General features: G+C 38.7%; 1 protein-coding gene across 3 annotated transcripts in view; it reads right to left on the bottom strand.

Moving 5' to 3' along the window:
• The window catches only part of GRB14 (growth factor receptor bound protein 14), a 128,949-nt gene that overhangs the window by 16,230 nt on the left and 94,443 nt on the right, over positions 1-18,276 (bottom strand). For all 3 annotated transcript variants that reach the window (XM_007965179.3, XM_007965181.3, XM_038002005.2), the window contains 3 exons: positions 16,827-16,901; positions 13,831-13,968; positions 36-146 (listed from right to left, as the gene is read on the bottom strand). In XM_007965179.3, coding sequence (XP_007963370.1) covers positions 36-146; positions 13,831-13,968; positions 16,827-16,901 — 324 coding nt within the window. The remainder of the gene's footprint in view (positions 1-35; positions 147-13,830; positions 13,969-16,826; positions 16,902-18,276) is intronic.

Genomic DNA, 18,276 nt, shown 5'->3' on the forward strand with positions numbered 1-18,276 from the left:
TGCTTTATTCATCTATCAAAATATTAAGCCTGTACCTTAAAGCAGAATCCATAGTTAGTCGGTGCTCCATGCTTTTTTTTGCCTGCCAGTGACACATAAATATCACTATTGCCAAATTCGCTGAAAAACTGCAAATGCCGCGGTTCCTTAAAAAAAAAAAAAAAAGTATTGAAATGGATACATATTTTGGCATTATCTTTTTTGTTTGTTTATATTATATAATTGATACCTTGGGCAAAACTTATGACCAACAGAAGCTCAGTATAATGTCACAAAAATAAAAGGAGAAAAAGAAATCTAAGTTACTATATCTTTAATTAACCAGGAGCTGGATACAATTTTATTTAATTTGAGAAGTGAAAATTTTGTTTAGAATTTAACTTCCAATAATATAAATAAAGTCCTGTTTTAAACTTCTGATTCTCTTTAACCACCATTTCAAGGAATCTAAGAGAGAAAAAAAGTTAGCAAAGATTGGCTTTTGGAAATGTATTCCTCATCCAGCTTTCAAATAATGGTAGCTCAACAAAGGAGAGAAGGTTGGTTTGAGCTTCCATAGCCATTAGAGAAGATAAAAGAGAACAAGACAATGATTCCTGCTTCATTCACACACAGTCATCCCTCACATTTGTGTACAGCGGAACACACCACAGGAAGCAGCGACTGCAGAAATCTCTAACTTTACAAAAGGAGAGAAAGAAAGTCTGCACAGATAGATGAGTTCAGGGAAATTAGCTGGCAAAGGAATGTTTCTGATTTTCAACACAAAGTGGAATCATGAACAGCTATTTCTTCTCTGGGAAATCCATGAGATTTAAAACTGGTCATGGGAAATCACTAGGTCATATTACTCTGTGATAGGTTAATAACTTGGAGAAGTGCTTAATTCTGAGGTTGAATGTATAATCAAAACTGACCAAAATGCATTTGTTCTCTAAAACCTTGCTGCTAGTAGTGTGGTCTCAGACCAGCAGCATCAGTATCACCTGGGAGGTTGTTAGAAATGCAAACTTTCAGGGCTCATCCCAGACCTCCTGAATCAGTATCTGCATTTTAACAAGATCCCAGGTGATTCATAAGCACTAAAATTTGAGAAGCAGTGAAAAAAAAGAAAAAAGAAAAACCACCCCACAGAAGAACACTGAGCAAAACAGGCAACCCCACTCAAATCCAAAAACCAAAAGAACCTTTCATTGTCATTTACCGATGTTACTCCACCTCTGATAACTGGGAGACCAAGAGTTGCTCTGAACGTTAGTGTTCTTAAGTATTTTAATCTAATGAATGACTGTAGTTTCTAACACCATTGGAGAATAAGATAGGAAAGAAAATTGTTTTAAAAAGACCCCGAATAGGACCCTTGGTAAAAGGTAGGAGGAAGGAGAAAGGTACACTTATTTCTATGGCTTTAAAAATCTTATTCCTTGATAGAAACTAATTTGCTGGTAAATATGTTTGATATCTATAAAGATGGAATAAAACCATCCCTGTCCACTGATGCTGTAGAAGTCAATATAGTTCAGTTATTCAAAGGAGAGTAAAAGGTAGCTCGAGAAACACTGGAAGGCAATAAGATTATGATGAGTTTTTTCTCTTGATTGATTTTTGTTCCACCACTGCAGACATGCTAAGACTTACTGGCACTACAAGGCTATGAAGTCAAATTGGCATGGTTAGCAAAATATAAGTATGTGTACATTTGTACATCTCCCCATGTGTACGGACATGGGGAGGTGGAGAGAAGGGTACTTAGAGATTTCTCTGTAAATATATTCCTGACCACATTTTTTTTTTTTTTTTGAGACGGAGTCTCGCTCTGTCGCCCGGGCTGGAGTGCAGTGGCCAGATCTCAGCTCACTGCAAGCTCCGCCTCCCGGGTTCACGCCATTCTCCTGCCTCAGCCTCCCGAGTAGCTGGGACTACAGGCGCCCGCCACCTCGCCCGGCTAGTTTTTGTATTTTTTAGTAGAGACGGGGTTTCACCGTGTTAGCCAGGATGGTCTCGATCTCCTGACCTCATTATCCGCCCGTCTCGGCCTCCCAAAGTGCTGGGATTACAGGCTTGAGCCACCGCGCCCGGCCCCTGACCACATTTTTAAGGCTTGCAGCAGTGGTCAACTAAATTTAGAACCAATCAAGACCTCCTCAGAGAAAAGGATAGGAAATGGTCTCTTTGCCAGGTAGAAATGCCATATATGACATTAGGAGGGGGAGAGCAAGATGGCTGAACAGAAGGCTCTATCTATCCTCCCCGCAGCAGGAACACCAAATTTAACATCTACACCAAAAAAAAAAAAAAAAAGAAAAAAACACCTTCCTAAGAACCAAATCAGATAAGCCTGGTTTTAGAGGGGAGCCCACTACCATGAAGGTTGAGGCTCAGTCCTGGTGCATTCACCCAAGATGACTGGAGAGCCCTTAGGCCCTAAGTGAACGTCAGCAGTCCCCTGCAGTCCTCCCTGCGGCCTTCATATCACTGAAAGAGGCACTGAAGGAGGTAGCAAAGACTGTCTTAAATTGTCAGCACCTCCCCTCTCCTGTTCCTCAGCAGGAGAAAGAATCTGTGTACTTGGGAGAGGGCGAGCTCAGTAACTGTGAGACTTTGCATTGAACTCGGTGCTGCCCTGTCACAGTGGAAAGCAAAACTGGACTGAACTCAGCTGACACCTACCCATAGAGGGAGGATTTAGACCAGCCCTAACCTGAGGGGAACTGCTCATCCCAGCAATTGGAATTCCAGTTCTGGCAAGACTCCCAACTGTGGACTAAACTACTCTGTGACCCTAAATAGACATGAAAGGCAGTCTAGGCTGCAAGGACTGCAACTCCTAGGCAAGTCCTAGTGATGAGCTGGGCTTGGAAGCCACGCACTTGGAGGGCACACAAGCTAGTGACTAACAGCTGGGGTGGCTACAGGAGTCCTTGCACTACCCTTCCCACAACCCCAGGCAACACGGCTCGTGGCTCCAAAAAGAGATCCCTTCCTTCCACTTGAGAGGAGAGGGAAGAGTAAAGAGGATTCTGTCTTACATCTTGGATAGCAGCTTAACCACAGTAGGACAGGGTACCAGTCAGAGTTGTGAGGCCCCCATTCAGAAAGTAGCTCCCAGACGACATTGTTAGACACACCCTGAGCCAGAAGGGAACCCACTGCCTTGAAGGGAAAAACCTAGTCCTGGCAGGATCTATCACCTGCTGACTAAGAGATCTTGGGCCCTGAATAACCTGCAGTGATACCCAGGTAGTAATCCATGGGACTTGGATGAGACCCTAAGATAGATCCTAAGATATGCTGGCTTCAGGTGAAACCCAGCACATTTCCAGTTGTGGTGACTATGGTGAGAGATTCCTTCTGCTTGAGAAAAATAGAGGAAAAAGTAAAGGAGGCTTTGTCTTGTATGTTCGATTCCAGCTCGGCTACAGACAGGTAGAGCACCGGGATGGTTCTGAGGGCTCCCCAGTTCTGGGCCTCAGCTCTTGGATGACATTTCTGGACATGCTCTGAGTCAGAGGGGAGTCCACTACCATGAAGGGTGAGTCCCAGACCTGGTGGCATTCACCACAAGATGACTGAAGAGCCCTTGGGCCTCAGATAAACATCAGCAGTCCCTAGCAGTACCCCCTGGGGACTTGCAGTAATAGTGACCATGGGGTGAGGCTCCTCTGCCAGTGAAAAGCGAGGGGAAGAGTGGGAAGGACTGCATCACGTGGTTTGAGTGCCAGCTAAGCCACAATAGAATGGAACAGGTAGATTTCCAAGGCTTTTTGTTTGTTTGTTTATTTGTTTTTGTTTTTTGAGACAGAGTTTTGCTCTTGTTGCCCAGGCTGGAAGGCAATGGCGTGATCTTGGCTCACTGCAACCTCCGCCTCCCAGGTTTAAGTGATTCTACTGCCTCAGCCTCCCAAGTAACTGGGATTACAGGCTTGTGCCACCATGCCTGGCTAATTTTTTATTTTTAGTAGAGATGGGGATTCACCATGTTGGCCAGGCTGGTCTCTAACTCCTGACCTCAGGTAATCCACCCACCTCAGCCTCCCAAAGTGCTGGGATTACAGGTGTGAGCCACCACACCTGGCTGATTTCCAAGGATTTTGGCTATAGTCCCTGGCTCCCAGATGGCATCTTGAGACCAACCCAGGGACTGGGGGAACTTGCTGCCCTGAGAGAAGGACACAAGCCTGGCAGGCTTCACTACATGCTGACTGTAGAGACCCAGGACCTTGAGCAAACATAGATGGTAGCCAGGTAGTGGCTCATGAAGCATTATACCACAAGGAAATACATGCACACACATAAGACCCACACGCAAGAACAGCAACAAAGGAAAACTGTGTATGAGGGAAAGAAGGAAGCTATACAAGAACAGTTGGGGGAAAATATGGGAAAAAGTCAAGTATAACTATTTTCCAGCTCCATATCTCCTATTAAGACCATTACGCAAACATCTGGTCTCCATCATTAGCTGTTTTGAGCATTGCCATTTATTGGCTTCATCCTCAATAAAATATATCCAGAACTGAGATTGCTATTTGTCTTCTAAGAGATTACCTTCTAGCAAATATGCTATTCCTGTTTATTTTTATTTTCTATTTCTTAATTTTCTTTTAAGAACATTTTTAACTGCTTCCTCTTCTTTGATATCAATCAGCCACACAAATCTGGCCTTTTGCCATTTAATCTTGTGGCCATTCTTTTATTCCCCCCTCTACTGCTCGTCCTAGGTTAGACCCCATCGCTTCCACCTGGATTAATGAAATGATCATCTAATTAGCATCTGTGTCTATAATCAATTCCCTCTCTCTCTACTTCTCTCTCTCTCTTTCCCTTCCACTCCTCCCTCTCTGCCTCCTTTGCCTTCTTCCCTTCAATCTCTTTTTCTCTCTTTCAATCTCGCTCTCCTTGATCTTTTAAGCTCCCTGTGACCAAACTAATCTCAAGATACTCTTTTGGTAATTTCACTCCCTTTTTCAAACATTTCAATGGCTTTCTGTAGTGGGTTCAATAGTAACCCCCCAAAAAAATATACCCATGCCCTAATGCCAGGAAATTGTAAATGTAACCTTAATTCAGAAAAAGGGTCACTGAAGATATAATTAAGTTAAGGATGTTGAGATGAGATTATTCTAGATTATCCAGGTGGGCCCAAAATCCAATGACATATGTTGTTATAAAAGACATACAAAGAGGAAGGGAGAAGGCCATGTGAATACAAAGGCAGAGACTGGAATACATCAAGCCATAGGGCATCTGAAGTCATAACTAGCCAAGACAGAAAATCCTAACAAAAATGCAAACGATCATATAACAAGAATGGAAAAGAAGTAGTCAAATAAATAATGGATGTACATTGCTAGTATGAAAAAAAGATGAGTTTTCAGATTGAATATGTGTGCTAAGAATAAAGCAAGATTTAGCAGACTATATTTCAACACACCTAGTAATATAGCAGGGAAATTACTGCATGCCAATGTTTATAAGAATGTTTGAAAAATTGCTAGAGAAAAAAGACAGTTTAACCCATAAAGAAGCAACGGTGCTTTCACTGACAACTATAGATGCATGAAAATAGAATAACAATAACCACCCATAAAAACTCTCAAAAGAATTTTTACTTGAAAGACATCAATGCATTGCATAAAATGTCAACACTTACATGCCAAAGACTATATAATATGATGGACATAGACTAGACACAGAAAACAGGCAGCACTGTAGAATACATATGTATGTTTAAGTGATAATGTATGTGCATATGAACTTCTGCGCATGTACATCTATGTAACCATTACATAGGTAAACATATAAGTATGTAGATAAATATATTTATCTATTCATCCCTGATGACAGCATCATAACTTCCTCTAGGAATTTACAATATATGTAAGGAGAAAAAATAACACACAAAAAATAAAGAGAAGTAAAGGAACAGGAGGCAGGATTAACTTGCAGCTCCCACTCTGGTGGGCAGAACAGCATGAGGAGACTCACATTGTGAACTTTTGCTCCAAGAACTACTGCAGGAACATACAAGGAAAGCCAAGAGAATCCACAGACCCTTTGAAGGAAATGGATTGCTGCTGCAGGGCACCCAGAAGACAGCCAAAAAACTGTGAGTACCCAAACTGTGAAAAGGGGGATCAACCACCCCTGAACACACACCCTCACTGGGGAACCTGAAGGTCCAGATCACAGGAGAAGGATGTGACATTACCTACAGCTGAGACAAATTTAGAGTTGAGCGAAATACAGGGTAGAAAAAGCAGCAGGAAAAGCCTGTGGGCACTCTTGGTCCCCGGGGAAGCCTTTTCTGACTGTCTCACAGGGGTCCCTGGGGAGGGCTGCCAGAGGAACTTGGAAAAGACCACAGAAAGAAGGAAACTTCAAGCTGAACTTTGTAACAATTTCAACTGACTCAATGTTTCCTAGACAGAACCTGGGGGAGGGGGTGAATCAGGAGTGCAAACATAGTACAGAAGCCGTGGCAGGCCAGGAGGTGCAAAACCTGATAGCCTTGCTTGCTTTCTCACTTGGGAGGCTGGTAGCCTGGAGCAAGTTCTCAGCCCTGTTCACCCGCTGCCTGGAAAAATACTCAGTGCTGTTGGTGGGGCATGGTGGGAGCTAACCTGAACTTCTGGGCTGCGCAGGAGCTGGGGGAGGCCTGTAACTGCCAGTTTTCCACCACTTCTCTGGTGACCTACTGTATGATGCAGCAGAGGCAGCCATAATTCCCCTGGGAACATAACTCCATTGGCCTGAGAACTGCACCTCCATCCCCTACAGCAGCTGCAGCAAGCCCTGCCCAAGGAGAGTCTGAGCTCAGACATGCCTAACCCTGCCCCACCTGATGGTCTCTCTCTACCTGCCCTGGTAGCCAAAGACAAAGGACATAATCTTTTGGGAGCTCCAGGGCACCATCCACCACCTGATCCTCCCTGTACTACTGCAGCTGATGTGCTCTTGACAGCACCAACTCTGGGTTGGAGGCCAACCAACACAAAACTAGCACAATAAACAAAACTACAACTAAGGACCCTCAGAGAGTCCACTTCACTCCCCTGCCACCTTCACTGGAGCAAGTGCTGGTATCCATGGCTGAGAGACCTGTGTTCACATCACAGAACTCTCTGCAAACACTCCAGTACCAGCCCAAGGCCTGGTAGCTCCAGTGGGTGGCTAGATCCAAAAGAGAAGTAACAATCACTGCAGTTTGGCTCTCAGGAAGCCACATCCCTAGGGGAAGAGGGAGAGCACCCCATTAAGGGAGCACCCCATGGGACAAAAGAATCTGAACAGCAGCACTTCAGCCCCAAATCTTCCTTCTGACATAGCATACACAAATGATAAGGAACCAGAAAAACAATATTGGTAATATGACAAAACAAGGTTATTTCATACCCCTAAAAGATCACACTAGCTCACCAGCAATGGATCCAAACCAAGAAGAAACCTCTGAATTGTCAGAAAAAGAATTTAGAAGATTGATTATTAAGCTCATCATGAAGGCACCAGAGAAAGGTGAAGTTCAACTTAGTGAAAAAAAAAATGATACAAGATATGAAGGGAAAAATCTTCAGTGAAATAAATAGCATGAATGAAAAACAATCACAATTTTTCAAAATAAAGAACACACTAAGAGAAATGCAAAATGCTCTGGAAAGTCTCAACAACAGAATCAAACGAGTAGAAGAAAGAACTTCAGAGTTCAAAGTCAAGGCTTTCAACTTAGTCCAACAAAGACAAAAAAAAAAAAAAAAAAAAAAAAGAATTTAAAAGATGAACAAAGCCTCCAAGAAGTTTGGGATTATGTTAAATGACCAAACCTAAGAACTGGTATTCCCAAGGAAGAAAAGAAATTGGTTTGGAAAACATATTTGAGGGAATCATCAAAGAAAACTTCCCCAGCCTGCTATAGATCTAGACATCCAAATATAAGAAACTCAAAGAACACCTGGGAAATTAATCACAAAAATCATCACCCAGGGAAATAGTCATCAGGTTATCCAAAGCCAAGTCAAAGGAAAAAAATCTTAAGAGCTGTGAGGCAACAGCATCAGGTAACCTATAAAAGAAAACCTACTATGATGGTGTGCACCTGTAATCCCAGCTACTTGAGAGGCTAAGGCAGGAGAATCACTTGAACCTGGGAGGTGGCGGTTGCAGTGAGCCAAGATCACGCCCTGGCAACAGGGCGAGACTCAAAGAAAAAGAAAAAAAAAAAGAAATCCTACCAGATTAATAGCAGATTTCTCAGCAGAAATACTACAGGCTAGAAGGGATTGGGGCCCTATCTTTAGTCTCCTTAAACAAAATAATTATCAGCCAGAAATTTTGTACCCAGTGAAACTAAGCAGTCTTTTCCAGACAAATGCTGAAAAAAATTATCCACTACCAGGCCAGGACTACAAGAGCTGCTAAAAGGAGCTCTAAATCTTGAAACAAATCCTCAAAATACACCAAAATAGAACCTCTTTAAAGAATAAATCTCAGTATTTTGGGAGGCCAAGGTGGGTGGATCACTTGAGGGCAGAATTTCGAGACCAGCCTGGTTAACGTGGTGAAACCCTGTCTCTACTAAAAATACATAAATTAGCCTGGCATGGTGGTCCTTGCCTGTAATCCCAGCTACTCGGGAGGCTGACGCAGAAGAATCACTTGAACCCAGGAGACGGAGGTTGCGTGAGCCAAGATGGTGCTCCTATACTCCAGCCTGGGTGACAGAGCAAGACTCCATCTGTATTAGTCTGTTTTCATGCTGCTGATAAAGACATACTTTATCAGCATGAGACTGGGAAATTTATAAAAGAAAAAGGTTTAATGGACTCACAGTTCCTCATGGCTGGGGAGGCCTCACAATCACAGCAGAAGGTGAAAGGCACATCTCACATGGCAGTAGACAAGAAAACTTGTGCAGGGAAACTCCCCTTTATAAAACCATCAGATCTTGTGAGACTTATTCACTATCATGAGAATAGCATGGGAATGACCTGCTCTCATGATTCAGTTATCTCCCACCGGGTCCCACACACAGCACGTGGGAATTATGACAGTACAATTCAAGACAAGATTTGGGTGGGGACACAGCTAAACCATATCACCGTCTTACAAAAAAAAGAATAAACCTCACAGCTCACAAGACCTATAAAACAAAAACACAATGAAAAAAGAAACAAGGTATTCAGGCAACAAATAGCACAATGAATAGAGTAATAGCTCAGTACCTCACATCTCAATACTAACATTGACTGTAAATGGCCTAAATGTTCCACTTAAAAGATACAGAATGGAAGAATAAATAAGAATTCACCAACCAAGTATCTGCTGTCTTCAAGAGACTCACGTAACATATAAGGACTCACATAAACTTAAGGTAAAGGGGTGGAAAAAACATTCCATGCAAATGGACACCAAAAGAGAGCAGCAATAGCTATTCTATGTCAGACAAAACAGACTTTAAAGCAACAGCAGTTACATTATATAATAATAAAGGGAATTGTCCAGTAGGAAAAATTCACAATCCTAAATATATATATGCACCTAATCCTGGAGCTCCCAAATCTATAAAACAATTTCTATTAGACATAAAGAAATGAGATAGACAGCAACACAATAATAGTGGGGAATTTTATACTCTACTAACAGCACTAAGCAGGTCATTAAGACAGAAGGTCAACAAAGAAACAATGGATTAAACCATACCTTAAAACAAATGAACTTAACAGATATTTACTGAACATTCTATCCAACAACTATATTCTATATATTCTAATATATGAATAGAATATACATTCTATATATTCTATATATATTCTATATATACAGAATAACTATATATTCTAACACGTGAATAGAATTTATATTCTATTCATCAGCACACAGAACATTCTCCAAGATAGACCATATGATATGCCACCAAACAAGTCTCAATAAATTTTTTAAAATTGAAATTATTTCAAGTACTCTCTCAGAACACAGCGTAATAAATTGGAAATCACTCCAAAAGGAAACCTCAAAATCATGCAAATACATGGAAATGAAATAACCTGCTCCTGAATGGTTGTTAGGTCAACAATGAAATCAAGATGGAAATTTAAAAATTCTTTCAACTGAACAATGATAGTGACACAACCTATCAAAACATCTGGGATACAGGAGAGGCAGTACTAAGAGGAAAGTTCATAGCCTTAAATGCCTACATCAAAAAGTCTACAAGAGCACAAATAGGCAACCTAACATCACACCTCAAGGAACTAGAGAAACAAGAACAAACCAAACCCAAACTCAGCAGAAGAAAAGAAATAACAAAGATCAGAGCAGAATTAAATACAATTGAAACAAATATAACAATACAAAAGACAAATGAAATAAAAAGCTATTTCTTTGTAAAGATAAGTAAAATTGATAAACCATTAACCAAGATTAACCAAGAAAAGAAGAGAGAAGATCCAAATAAGGTCAATTAGAAATGAAACAGGAGATATTACAACCAATACCAAAGAAATACAAAAGATCATTCAAGGATACTATGAACACCTTTTGCACATAAACTAGAAAACCTAGAGAAGATGGATAAATTTCTGGAAAGATAACCCTCCTAGATTAAACCAGGAAGACATAGAAACTCTGAACAGATCAATAACAAGCAGTGAGATTGAAATGGTAATAAAAGAAATTACCAACAAAAAAAGTCCAGGACCAGATAGATTCACAGCTAAATTCTATCAGACATTCAAAGAAGAATTGGTACCAATCCTATTGACACTATTGCACAAGACAAAGAAAGAGGGAATCACCCCTATATCATTCTATGAAGCCAGTATAACCCTAATACCAAAACCAGGAAAGGACATAACAAGAAAAGAAAACTACAGACCAATATCCCTGATGAACATAGATGTAAAAATCCTTAACAAAATACTAGCCAACCGAATCCAATGGCATATTGAAAAGATAATCCACCATGATGAAGTGGGTTATATATCAGAGATGGAGGGATAATTTAGCAAATGCAAGTCATACACCACATAAACAGAATTTAGAACAAAAATCACATGATCATCTCAATAGATGCAGAAAATGCATTAGACAAAATCCAGCAACATTTTATGATTAAAAATTTAAGCAAAATTGGCATAGAAGGGACATACCTTAAAGTAATAAAAGTCATCTATGGCAAACCCACAGCCAACATTATAATGAATGGGGAAATGTTGAAAGCATTCCCCCGACAACTGGAACAAGAAATGGATGCTCACTCTCACCAGTTCTATTCAACATAGTACTAGAAGTCCTAGCCAGAGCAATCAGACAAGAAAAAGAAATAAAGGGCATCTAAACTGGTAAAGAAGAAGTCAAACTGTCATTATTTACAGATTATATGATCATATACCTAGAAAACCCTAAAGACTCCCCCAAAAAACTCCTAGAACTGATAAATGAATTAAGCAAAGCTTCAGGATACAAAATTAATGTACACAAATCAATAGCTCTGTTATATACCAACAGTGATCAAGCTGAGAATCAAATCAAGAACTCAACCCCCTTTGCAATAGCTGTAAAAAATAAAATAAAATACTTAAGGATATACCTAACCAAGAAGGTGAAAGAACTCTACAAGGAAAACTACAAAACACTGCTGAAAGAAGTCACAGATGACACAAACAAATGGAAACACATCCCATGCTCATGGATAGATAGAATCAATATTTTGAAAATGACCATACTGCCAAAAACAATCTATAAATTCAATGCAATTCTTATCAAAATACTATCATCATTCTTGACAGAACTAGAAAAAAAAATCCTAAAATTTACATGGAACCAAAAAAGAGCCTGCAAAGCCAAAACAAGACTAAGCAAAAAGAACAAACCTGGAAGCATCACATTACCCGACTTCAAACTATACTACAAGGCCATAGCACTGAAACAGCAAGATACTGGTATAAAAATAGGCACATAGACAAATGGAACAGAATAGGTAACACAGAAATAAAGTGAGATACTTACAGCCAAGTGGTCTTTGATGAAGCAAACAAACAAACAAACAAAAAAGTGGGAAAAAGGACACTCTAGTCAACAAATGGTGCTGGGATAATTGGCAAGTCACATGTAGAAGAATGAATGTGGATCCTTATCTCTGTCCTTACACAAAAATCAACTCAAGATGGATCAAAGACTTAAATCTAAGATCTGAAACTACAAAAGTTTCTAGAAGATAACATCAGAAAAACCCTTCTAGATACTGGCTTAGGGAAAGACTTACCGACTAAGAACCCAAAATCAAATGAAACAAAAACAAAGATAAATAGATAGGACTTAATTAAACGAAAAGCTTCTGCACAGCAAAAGAAACACTCAACAGAGTAAACAGACAATTCACAGAGCAGGAGAAAATATTTACAATTTCTAAATCTAACAAAGGACAAATATCCAGAATCTATAAGGAACTCAAACAAATCAGCAAGAAAAAAATAATACCATCAAAAAGTAGGCTAGGGACATCAATAAAAACTCTCAAAAGAAGATATATAGATGGTCAACAAACATATGAAAAAAATACTCAACATTACTAATGATCAAGGGAATGCAAATCAAAATCACAATGTGATGCCACCTTACTCCTGTAAGAATGGCCATAATCAAAAAAACCAAACAACAGTAGATGTTGGTGTGGACGTAGTGAAAAGGGAATGCTTTCATGCTGTTGGTGGGAATGTAAACTAGTACAACCACTTTGGAAAACAGTGTGGAGATTCCTTAAAGAACTAAAAGTAGAACTACCTTTTGATCCAGCAATCCCACTACTGGATATCTTCCCAGAGGAAGTCATTATATGAAAAAGATACTTGCACATGCATGTTTATAGCAGCACAATTCACAATTGCAAAAATACGGAACCAGCCCAAATCCCCATCAATCAACGAGTGGATAAAGAAATTGTGAGATAGATAGATAGATAGATAGATAGATAGATAGATAGATAGATAGACAGATAGATAGATAGACAGACAGACAGACAGATAGACCATGGAAACATAAAAAGGAACGAAATAGTGGCATTCCCAGCTTCCTGGATGGAACTGCAGACCATTATTCCACGTGAAGTAACTCAGGAATGTAAAACCAAAAATCGTATGTTCTCACCCATAAGTGGGAGCTAAGCTATGAGAATGCAAAGGAAATAAGAATGATACAATGGACTTTGGGGACTCGGGGAAAAGGTGGCATGGGGTGAAGGATAAAAGACTGTACAATGAGTAGTGTACTCTGCCTGTTGATGGGTGCAACAAACTCTCAGAAATCACCACTAAAGAACTTACTCATGTAATCAAACACTTCCTGTTCCTTACAAACCTCTTGAAATAAATCCATCAATCAATAATAAAAGAGCAATAAATGACTCAGATAAAACATTTTATTAACTGTTCTATTATTAACTGTTCTGTTCGGTTGATGTTGATCAACAGAGGTCAGAAGTAGAAAAGATCAGCAGTATGACCTGGGGTAAAAAGAAAAGGTATACACTACATCAGGCTTCAAACTCTGCAGCCAAGGATGAGGAGAAAGGAGTGAATTCAGAGTGAGCACAAAGGAGTAACATATGTTGTACTGAAATAAGAGTATCCAGACTCCATCAAAGATACTACATTGAAACCAGTGTGAAGTAAAATTGAGTAGTTAGTGTTTAAATAATCAAGGCAAATGTTTTAAATAAAAAAATCAAAGACCAACCTTTAACATCAAGTAATAAAATAATAAATACAACAAAGTAAATATGTTTTAACTTACAGCTTAATATGTCATTCATAACACATCATGGATACTTTAATTTACCTTTGATGTCCCTTTAGTAGAAAAATATAAACCAGATCTTCTTAGAAAAAAGTAAATTTTTTTCCAAGACTTCTTTCCCTGTTCTTTTGCATGTAAGAAACCATGAATTTCAGGGTATGTGCTTGAACTCAGAAACATCTGAAAGAAAATTTATATATTTTCAAACTATGATTAAATCAATGATATGGTAACCTTATACTAATCATATTAAGATTTCTAATATAAACATGTAAAAATCACACAGGATCATAACATGTAACATTACGGTAATTAACTATGTGTGTGTGTTTTGATAGTCCTTGGTGTCTCTCTCTCTTCTTCTCTCTCTCTCTTTCTACCTCTGTGTAACACACACATACACACACATAAAATAAATCAGAGTCTTTTAAAAACCTGAGATGTTTCAAATGAAAATGAGTTCACAAAATATACATTCTAAGTGATAGTATGTAGTTATCTAACTACCAAAATTATCAGCTAATTGAATGTCCATTCAAAAAGTTGGATGTCATCTATAGCGTTAAGTCCTGATATACTTTTCATTGTTTTCCATGGTTTTCCCTGAGATTACAGGTTTACCTATTAACTTCATTATAGTATAACTAAGACCACAATCCCGACTTCAATTGGGAAGCAGGAAGTTGAGCCAAGTTCACCTCCTTGAGGAGGATAAAGCAAATAAAACTATGTCTTCTTTGTCATCTATGGTTCTCAGTTGTGGGTGAATGTGGTAGGTCATGTTTTCCAAAGAGGACGGCAACAATGTCTTCCATCCCACATGCTCTTCTGCAATGTTATCTTGCCACTGAATCACAAAAAGGTGGAGTCTTTCTCCACTCCCTTGAATGTGAGCAAGCCTATCATTGCTTTGACCCATACAACATGTGGAAGTGACCCTTTGCCAGTTCTAGGCGTAGTCCTTAACTAGCCTGGTGCTTTTCATGACTTGGCCCTTGGAATCCAGCTGTCACATAAGAAATGTGACTACCCTGAGACCATCACAGGTAAGAAGCCCAATGCAACTGGAAGAGCCCTGCAGGATGAGACACCATGAGACAGACAGAGAGAGAGAGAAAGTGGGGGGAAACATGGGAGAGAGAGAGAGACACCAAGGAGTCAAAGGACATGCAGTCAAAAAACTGTCTAGGGGATCCTCAATCCCCAGCACTGAGTCAATGTGTCTCAGAGATGACCCACCCAGCTAGACTCTTCCCAGATGCTTGTCCCACAAATTGTTGGCAAAATGTAAATGGGTACTTTAAACCACAAAGGCTTGGAATAGTTTGTTCCTTGGTAATAATTAATTGAGACAGTGGGCATGTGTTGGTCAAGAAAATGACAATGAAAAGGAATAGCTCAACTGAGTGGTTGTGCTCAGCATCCTTAATAAGGCAGTGGAAATGCATTAGTGTCTCATTAAAAAAAAAGAAAGTAGAAATTCCTCTGAATAAACAAATGGAAAACATTTGAAATAAGGGAATTTATTAACTAAAATAACGTAACACATTTTAAAAGGCTACTCAAGGAAATGCTGATAGTAGATATTTATGTTTTTTAAAGTAAATTACTAAAAGAAATTTAATTTAATGAGCCACAGATATTAATTAATTGACATGCAAAACAGGCAAGTAGGTTTTTTAGTTTGAGTGCTTTCCAAGTTATTAAACCAAACCAATTAAATTTTAAAAAGAGAGGCATAGAGGTCACACTAGAAAAAGAAGAAACCTTTTAAAAAGTGGAAACATTGCCTCAGTGGAGAGAAGAGGTCAGGGGCACATGCAGGACTATCTGATTCCAAAGCCTATGATTTTTCTTGTTTTTATAATTTAACATTAAAGCAATATAACTGTGCTATAGGAAGACTTGCAAAAGGAGGTGGAATAAAAACTCCATCCCACCACTGTGTTGTAATACAGTGGTGAAGCATTCAGAGGGCTGAGATCTGAAAGTCCTGGGGCACAGCTGCTGCTGCCATTTACCTAACATTTTGACGGGGTGTCTCTGTAAAAACCCAGGAGCACAGAAGCAGCTTTTAGAAAAATCTCTGGGGACTAATCATGTTTCAAAAATATTCTGAAGCACAAAAATGAAATATAACCTATTAAAAAGCCCACAGAAAAATCCATGATAGCTCTGCCAACCTAATATTTTTAAGGTCAAACAATACTGGAAATATTAAAAGTTGTCTTCATTAAAGATCAGGGAATACTGAGTGGGTTTGGGGATGCATGGGGCTGAGCTCAAACAGCAACCATTATAAAGACATTGCTCAACATTAACCTGTGAAAAACAACTGTAGAGCTTCTGATGTAAAATCTACAAATCTATCAAAAAATAAAATAACTGAAATTATTCATTTATTGTAACAACAATGTCTTCGAAAATAACCATTTCGAGCCATCGCCAGTTTGGAAGAAGTGAGTCCAATAGAAACAAAAATAAGGAGATTTTTAATTAGATAACTAGTATTCTTAATTCAGCTAAGAATATTTCACAATTCTATGCAAGGATTTGCATAACAGCTATTACAAATGCTAGTGAATACATTTGCATCCTGTATCTTTTATCTCCTTTCATTTATTTGCTAAATATTTTATTATAAATAAGATTGCGGGAATTTATTATGAAAGCTAATACTGAGTATCTACTGGTAAAATATCTGTATTTTACAAAGAATTGTGATTTTTCTAAAGACTAACATAATATTTACACACACCACATAACAAAATTGCAAGTTTCCTTTTAAGACACACATTTTTAAATATGTAAAATCCTTTGACAATTGGCTAAAACTGGGAAGAAGAATGTTGGTAAAGAGCTTTATTGACTTAGGGCATTCTTTACCCGGGTGCTATTATTTTTAGTTTTACCTCCAGCAAAAAATATTAATAATAATTCAAAGCATAACTTTTCAAAATCTGGGCATATAAAAAAAGGACTTTAAAGTTTTCCTTCATTATGCTATTATTTATATACTTTAATAAAAATATATTTACCTGCAAAATCTGTGTGGGGGATATTTCACCATTGGTTTCAGTTGCAAAAGACACCATATGCTCTGGAAAAAAATACTGTCAAAAAGACACAGTTAAATCATCACAAAATTCGTGCTAGAAAAGATTCAATTATGACCAATATAGTAATCAAAAGCAAAAGTTCTTTAAACTGGTGTGACTAAAATTCACCCAAAGTGCTTTTGAAAAGGTCCATCCTTAGACTGTACTCCTAGGTACCTTAATGAGAATGTCTGGAGTTGGGCGCAAAGATTAGCAAATGCCCCCACAAAATGCAGATGTGGATGGATTCAGGTATGCAGAGTTATAAAACACTGTCCTGAAGTCGACAATGTGCTTGCTCCCACATCTTCTTCCTCAGTCCTGCAACCAGTCTATCAGGTACAAAAGGACTATCCATTCCATTTTACAAAGAAAAGGCTCATAGAAGTACAGAGTTGAGAGTATGCCCAAGGTCATAGCCCACAACACAGTGGAGGTCAGGACTTAAACTGAGCTGGGGAGCTAAAAGTCCAGTTCTTGCTACCTACCATTTTTCCAAACTTTTTAATCATAAAATTTACCCAGGGCAGTTGTTTAAAATAGGAATTCCCAGGCCTCATTCCTGGAGTTTCTGATTCAGTAGGTCCAGGCAAGTCCTGGATTCTGTGTTTTTAATAAGCACTCTCCCCTCGGTAAATTTTATGATTAGACAAGTTTGGGAAAATATGTTCTACTATATTTCCTCTAGGACAGGGTTTTTCAACAGCAGTTCTACTAACATTTTGATCTAATAATTCTGTGTTGAGGGGGCTCTCCTGCATATTATAGATGTTTAGAGTATTCCTATCCTCTGCTCACTAGCAGTCCTCCTCCCCACCACCAGTTGTGGCAACCAAAACTGTGTCCGGACATCGTCAAACCACCCCCCAGTTAAGAACCACTGCAATAAGTCTACAAAACAAATGTCCAGCCTTGTTTAAATAAAAAAATAAAATAAAAAACAAGCATTGAACAGTATTTCTTTAAATATATCTTTTTAAATTCTTGATTTTAATAAAGACTCACAACAAGAAAACACTTTCCCTTCACATTTGAATTTATTTAATTTTTATTATGACTAATTTTCTTTGCCAAAGATCATCCCATTATGTTTCTATTAATAGGTTAAGATAAAGAGAACGTGAGAGGTCTTTCAGGGTTTGAAAATATTCTATTATGGTGTGTATCATATATTTTTCATAAAGAATCGTTTCAATCCAATTATCATCCAAAACTTAGTGTAAAAATATGCTTCAGCTTCAGAGACAAAAACAATTTAAAATAATGAGCCCAGAGGCTATTCTGACTTTTCTAGATCCCTAGTCTTCATTAGAATGTGACATACATTTATTTTCTTTTAAAGAGAACTACAAAGAAAGTAGTATTTACTAGATAATGCACTGGTCTTTAT

This window comes from Chlorocebus sabaeus, chromosome 10 (genome assembly GCF_047675955.1).
Source record: "Chlorocebus sabaeus isolate Y175 chromosome 10, mChlSab1.0.hap1, whole genome shotgun sequence".
In the NCBI taxonomy this organism is placed as follows: Eukaryota; Metazoa; Chordata; class Mammalia; order Primates; family Cercopithecidae; genus Chlorocebus; species Chlorocebus sabaeus.